Below are 7092 nucleotides of genomic sequence, written 5' to 3' on the forward strand. Positions count from 1 at the left end.
TTATGCTCACACTGGTAAGCTTACCTTCTGTGTCATCAGAACAAATGAAAAAACCTTTTTAAAGGATAGTGTGTCAGACAGTGGCCTTTGATCTACGTTGTCTGGCTCCTAGAGTTAGGGATAGGGATAGGACGGAGGAGGCACTGTGGGAAGCAGAATTTTCATTATGATTAATTTTAATCAGCACAGACCTGGCCTAATTCCTAGTGAGGAACATGGGGAAGGGTAGTCACTTGTTTGAAAAGCATGTCCCAAGCTTGGAAGCAGGAAGCCAGAACAAGAGGAACTTTACCAGAAAGCCAATTAAGAGTCTGAGGAGATAACTCAGTGGTTAAGAGGAGGGGGCACACTCTAGCAAAAGATAAGGGTATGTTCCCAGCACTTAAATGGTAGCTCACAACTGCCACTCTGGCACTTGCTAAGGCATAAAGACAGGTGTATCACCTAGTGTGATCTAGGATCCCCACTAGTCAGAGTTCATTAACCCAGCAAAGACCTCACAGTACAGCACTATCCGCAGCAAGGCTTGTCACATGACAGGTACTTGTTAGTCACAGAATGTCTGTATCGGCTTTCCTAAGTGTAGTTGTACGTGTTGGGTGGGGTTCAATACCCTCTTAACCTCTATGGACACTAGGCATACATGTGACAGACATGTATCTAGTGATGCAGAAAAGATGGCTCTTGCTGTGGACTGGGATTAGAATCCCAGCACTGACCTTGATGGCTTACACCAGCTGGTATCTGTAACTCCAGTCCCACAGTCCCAAAGCATAAGGCTGTCTTCTGACCTCCGAGGACACCAGGAACATACATGGCACACAAAAATACCAATGAAGTGTTACCACCACTCCTAGCTTAAGAGGAATGCTTTCCATGAACGTTATAGCATGCTTCCACTATGTAATGCCATTTACATAGAATGCATGTTTCCTGGCTAAGAACTGGGCCGAGGATCAATGTATTCTGTTCGCCAAGACCTAAAATCCACAACTGCAATGACTGATGACCCGGCTAAGCAGGCTTGTTTTGTAACGGAAAGGATGACCCTTGTCATCTTTCACACAATTTAGTTTTGATCTCTTCACAAGTCAGTAGTTTTTTTCCCTTAATGTTGAGGGTACAAGAAAATGCCACACAAGACACTGATAGCTCCTAGGCCAAGAATGCTGGTCCAGGCTACGAGGGAACAGGCCCACAGCACACGGCACTCCCATGTAACCCCACTCTAAAGAGGCAAGACTACCCCCCAGTAAAAGCCAGCCATGGCTGCATGTGTGCCTCTAATCCAACACCAGCTGGGGATGGGTAGTGACAGCAGGGTCCAATGGATGGCCACCCCAGCTCATGAGCTTCAGGTCCAGCAGGAGAGCCTCCTTCCACAAAGGGCCAGGGGAAGACACTGGAACAGCAGCAAAACACTCAGCCAACACGTGCACGTACAACACACAAAAGGGACACACCAAAAAACATATGAATCTGTTTAATGAGGCTGTAAGCCATTTAGAACACCAGTTTGTGAGGATACATCCCGTTTGTCAGGGAGAACTGAGATCGCAGGTAGCCCTGGAGCTGAGGAACAGCTTTAATCTTTGGCAAAATCTGCGAGTCCACAGCTTTCTGATCAGTCTTTCGCTGCTCTGTAATCTCGTATTTCTAAATAGAGAAAAGGAAATGTTAAGACCTAGGGTCCCAGGAATAGCCCCACCCACCCAACCTCTCATTGGGAGCTTGCCTGCTCTAAGTCTACCAAGGACAACTGCAGTCACACCATCTCAACTCAGACTGTCACACAGTAACCACTGTGTAGTCTGCTCCACCCACTCCCAACTGGAGGCCAAGTCAACACAGTTCACGTAAGAGCTCACCTCCTTCTCTGTGTCGAAGATCTCGCCCTCCTGATGCCTAGGCTTGCGCAGCTGCTTCTTCTTGAAGTAAGCGTCAGTCAGGTGTTTGGGGATTTTAACCCCGCTGATATCAACTTTTGTAGAGGTGGCGATAACAAACTTCTGGTGTGTTCTGCGCAGAGGAACTCTGTTGATAGCCAGAGGTCCTACGGGAATAAGAATTAACATCAAACAGTTAAGATCTGGTCTGGGCATGGTAGTAGCACATGCCTATTATTTCAGCAGCAGAGGAAAGTAGATCTGAGTTTGAGGCCAGTCTGGTCTACTACATAGTGACCTGTGTCCTTTTGAGTGTTTGTTTCCAACAAAAATGTCAATTGACATGGTTTAGAGTTTCAATGTGAGGCCACTTTCGGACCCTTTTTACATTCCCAGTACCCAGAGGGCTCACAACTAATTTGACAGGAAAGGAAAAAAAATAACAAAACAAAAAACCATGCCACCTGCTCCAAGATCTCCAGGGCTTTTCAAGGGACCCAGGCAAGAAGAGGACCATCTTTTATAGAGGCTGAGTGAATCTGTCCTTGAGATCTGCCTTAGTGCTGTGCTTGGGACTTTCTGTGGAGAGTGCATCTGTGTCCCACACCGAGCACACCAGTGGAGGCCAGGGGACCACTCCCACAACTCCCCTTTCTCCTTTATTATATACGTCTCAGGGATCAAACTCAGGCTCTCAAGCACATCAGGCCAGTATAAAAAACACATTCTCACTCTAATCAAGCCCTTGACTGCTACAGAAAAATAAGGCTAGTAAGCAAGACAGGAGAAGGCCTGAGTTGTTGGGGGTGAACCTAAATTCCAGAGCATGCAGAGTGCTGCAGGTCTGAGGCTAGCCTGGACTACACAGCAAGACCTGTCCCATATCACACTGCAGGTGGCAGGCACCTGCAATCTCAGCACCAAGGCAGGAGTGGTAAGTTCAAGGGTGGTGCTTTGTGACCGTGGTCCTTATTAAAAATGTCTGGGTCCCCACGAAACCCTACCTTACCCAAGTTTACCAGGAAATCTGGGTAGAAATGGGTCCTTCTATATAAAACCAGGAGTGCTGACATAAGAAGTAAAGCACCCGCCCTTGGCCCTCATTAGCTGTTCCTCGAGTCTACTCAAGATGAACAAATTCGCTAAACTTAAGCAAACCCAGTTAGATGTAACATCACTGTACACTTATCTAACCACCATTCACAATGTAGCATTAATAAGTGACATCCTGTCAAAACAAAAAAGACCAACAATTTTCTTACCAGTCACAAGTAGCAAGCCACTGCCCAGCTGCTTCAGGAAAACCACTCTCTAGAAGTCAAACAGAAAAACACTTAATCGAACCCCATTCTGAATTAACCAAACTACAAGCACAAACTCATCCAGCACTCACTCAGAAAGAAGCACAATTATGGGTTCAAGTCTAGACTGGACTACATGAGACCTTGTCAAAAGGAAAGGTGAGGCATGGTGATATACGCCACTGGGCAGAAGCTGACAATACTCTAGAGCATTCAAAACAGCGGCAAACACAGCATCTACTAAGAGTCCTGTTACAGAAAATATTTACGGTATATCGAAAAGCAGGATAGATGCACCAGGCATCCGTGGACAGGGCTGTTTCAGAACACACACCACTCACACACGCCCCACAGAAAAAAAGCCTATTATGACCTGCTCCCCCCACAACCCCAGGCAGCCCCTGTGGACACTCCTCACCTTGCCCCTGTGGCGCCCAGTGAGGATGATCAGGACAGTCCCGGGAGTGATGCTGGAGCGCAGCCTCCTCACGTGCTGACTGAAGGGCTTTTTGCCGTGGCTCAGCAGCTTCCGAGGCACGTCTTCCGTAGGATAATACCTAGGCTGGAGAGCATGTGCAGCACACTTGAGCAATCTGCTAAGCCCACCAAAGCTGCATTCAGACAGCCTTGAAAACCACCCAAAAGTCAAGCTCCAGAAACACCAGTGAACGCAACCTCTCTCTCTCTCTCTCACACACACACAGAGATACTCTAACCTAACCTTTAAACGAGTTTTTGGCTTTTTTTCTGAGACACGGTTTCTCTGTAGCCCTTCGGTGGCTTAGAACATTTTTATCAGCCTACCTATACCCCTGAGGGCTGGGACTAAAGGAACACTGTTTGTATGTGTCCCCCTGTATTCCCAGGAGTGTAGGTGCCATTTCATTACCCTTGGGAGTTCCAGGTGGCTGTGAACAGCCTGTGGTAGATGCTGGGAACAGCATGGCCCCCTTACCCTGAGCTATCTCTCCACTCTTTCCCAAGCTTTCCTTGAGGCTTGGAACTCTAACACACTTCTTCAGAATAAGGTCACAGTCAAATATGGGGAAGGTAGGACAAAAGGGAGTTTCAGACCAGACCAGGCTACCTGAGACAAAGGTACAACAGGAGAGACATTCTTATCAAAAAGTATGTCAAACCCCCTGTACCCTCAGCAGAAACACACTCATTTTTTTTTCAAGGAAAATGGACACAAAACTAGATACCAGTAGAAGTTTGTTAAATACTCTCCACTTACAGTACCAGCAATGGAATAGCCAGAACCTCAGTGTGCTAGTCCCACGCTGAGCTCCACCACCCAGCCTGAGAACTCACACCCAACTAGACCCAACTGATACAACCCTAAGAAAAGCAGCCCAAACTATCAAGCATACTGAACATACTTAAAAAGCCCAGTGTAGTTTCTCTCCCAGCAACGTGGCACAAAACTACATAGTTGCTATATATAAATCCACACACCACTCAAACTTAACTTCAAAGTCAACTCCCACCTCCTCCAGATCTCACCATTTTTCGAAGCTTCACCACCCGGGTGCCACCGTTCTTGTCCCCACCAACTGTTTTTGTGACAGTAGCAAGGACCTTCTCCTTTTTCTTCTTCTTTTCAACCTACAAAGATAAACCCATCAATCAAGGAGCCTGGCAGACCACCTTAACCACGGGAATAAGGCATCGTGGTGGGACATTCCTGTCCTTTCCTACCTTGGTCTTGGCAGCTGAGTATTTCCTTTTGTACAAGGCCTTTCTGGAATACATAGCTGATCGGGAGTACCTGCCAATTCCTCTCACCAGGACAGGGTTCCGGCTGCAGTGGGGCTTGGCTTTCTTGAGTTTTTTACTCTTCGGTTTACCCTTTTTAGCTGCACCAGCGGCCGGGGGACCAGAGGCAGCAGCATTACTGCCAGCCTTCTTGGCCGCAGGCTTCTTTTCCTTTGTATCAGGCTTCTCCGCCTTTTCACCCGCCATCTAGTGATGTCAAAAATAAAACAATAAAGGCATTTCATCAGCCATGTGTAACAAGCCGGTATCAAAACCACCCTCTTCCGCTTGCCACTCCTCCTCCAAACACATCACGTTAAGTATCTAGCACCATTAGATTTTTTTTTTACTAAAAACGTTGTGGTTTGTTATCTTATTCTTCCGTTTTGTGAATCAGAAAAACCCAAGAGAATCTTCGATAGCGTCTACACAGCAAAAAAGAAAAAAAAAAAAAAGCCCAGAACCTCGAGGCTCCCACTTTAAGTAAGACATCGTTTCCCTTCTGACTGTGCGACCCACTTCAGTGCCAGCAGCCTACAGACAGAGGCCGGGCAATGGTTCGGGGCCACGGGTTGCTCTAGCACGGGACACTATGAGAGGCCCAGGGGCACGGGCCTGCCATAAATCCAAACCCATGCACCAGCACGGAACTTCTAAGACCTCTCTCTGGAGTTGCCGTAAGTCCCGAAGCCACTATGTCCCCAGCTCCGCAAAGTAGTCAACAGCGGTGCTCTCCGGACGGCTTCCGGGACGCGGTTCCTCCCTCCAGTCGCAAAGCCCAACGTGGCCAAGGCGGGCTCGGCAGACAGTTCTGGAACCCAGACTTCAGGGTCGCCAGCCGCCGCACAGGCCCTCCAACCCTCCTAAGGCTACGGCAGCCGGCAGGGCCCAGCGACCGTCTCGGGCGCTACGCTTGCTCTTCGCCCCCCGCCAACCCACGCCGACAGAAATAAAGCTCCCGAGAGACCTGGCGAGTGACCTCGACCATAGGCGACCCTGGGTGGTGGCCCCCGGACGTCCTCCAACTTCGGATGGACGGGGATTGGGGTCCCGAAGGCGGCTACCACACAGACGCCCGCCATTCCTACCTTGCAAGACGGGAAAGAGGACTAAGGCAGCGGCTTCCGGTCTATAAGCAATGACGGGAGGCGTCCGAGATCACTTCCTTCCTGTTCGTGGCATTATGGGAAATGTAGTTTTCCTTAAGCCGTGGCGCCTGTCACTAATCTTGGCTAGGGAACTACAGTTCTCCAGTCCCTCCCCCTTAATTGGTAAGAACAGCTGAGATGGCTGAGCAAGTAAAAGCGTTTTCTAAAATGATGAACAGAGTTTGAGCCTTGCTACTCATGAGGTGGAAGAAAGGACTTTACAGAGTTGTCCTCTTTCTACCTCCGTGGGCGCACACAATCAAAATGATAATAAAAACTAAAAGTTAAGCCAGACGGTGCTGGCCGGGCGGTGGTGGCACACGCCTTTAATCCCAGCACTTGGGAGGCAGAGGCAGGCAGATTTCTGAGTTCGAGGCCAGCCTGGTCTACAGAGTGAGTTCCAGGACAGCCAGGGCTATACAGAGAAACCCTGTCTCGAAAAAAAAAAAAGTCTGACGGTGCCATACCCCTTCAATCCCAGCACTAGGCAGGCAGAGGTGGGCAGATCTCTGTGAGTTCGAGACTAGCCTGGTCTACAGAGCTAGTTCTAGGAGAGCCAAAGCTACACAAAAAAACCCTGCCCCCCAAAACAAAATAAACAAATAAAAAATAGAAAAAAATAAATACGATTTCAAATAAGGGCCTGGAGAGATGGCTCAGCAGTTAAGAGCACTGACTGCTCTTCCAGAGGTCCTGAGTTCAATTCCCAGCAACCACATAGTGGCTCACAACCACCTGTAATGGGATCTGATGCCCTCTTCTGGTGTGTCTGAAGACAGCGACAGTGAGTTCACATATGTAAAATAAGTAAATCTTAAAAAAAAGTTTTTGTTCACATTAAATTTTACAATAAGCTACTATTCTATGAAAAATGACACTGTATACGTGACAGTTCCTCATTTTTTATTACATTTTATTTTATCTGTATGTTTATGTGAGTATGTGGGTGTGGAGCTGGATGCATGCCACATACACAGATGGAAGTCAGTGGATACCTTG

General features: G+C 48.0%; 1 protein-coding gene and 1 non-coding gene across 2 annotated transcripts; both read right to left on the reverse strand.

Annotated features, from left to right (window-relative positions):
- Positions 1-1467: 1467 nt before the first annotated feature.
- Positions 1468-5154, reverse strand: Rpl6 (ribosomal protein L6). The gene is made up of 6 exons (XM_028766096.1): positions 4889-5154; positions 4694-4795; positions 3606-3749; positions 3149-3197; positions 1869-2053; positions 1468-1656 (listed from the first exon to the last, which is right to left on the reverse strand). Exons 1-6 carry the CDS (start codon positions 5150-5152, stop codon positions 1504-1506), a joined length of 897 nt encoding a protein of 298 aa, XP_028621929.1. The 5' UTR covers positions 5153-5154; the 3' UTR covers positions 1468-1503.
- Positions 5155-5449: 295 nt separating this feature from the next.
- Positions 5450-5583, reverse strand: LOC114620207. Its single transcript, XR_003711287.1, has one exon. It is a non-coding gene; the product is annotated as a small nucleolar RNA SNORA42/SNORA80 family (small nucleolar RNA).
- Between the last annotated feature and the right edge of the window lie 1509 nt (positions 5584-7092).

The sequence above is a fragment of the Grammomys surdaster genome, unplaced genomic scaffold (assembly GCF_004785775.1).
Source record: "Grammomys surdaster isolate TR1022 unplaced genomic scaffold, NIH_TR_1.0 166, whole genome shotgun sequence".
NCBI classification, from domain to species: Eukaryota; Metazoa; Chordata; class Mammalia; order Rodentia; family Muridae; genus Grammomys; species Grammomys surdaster.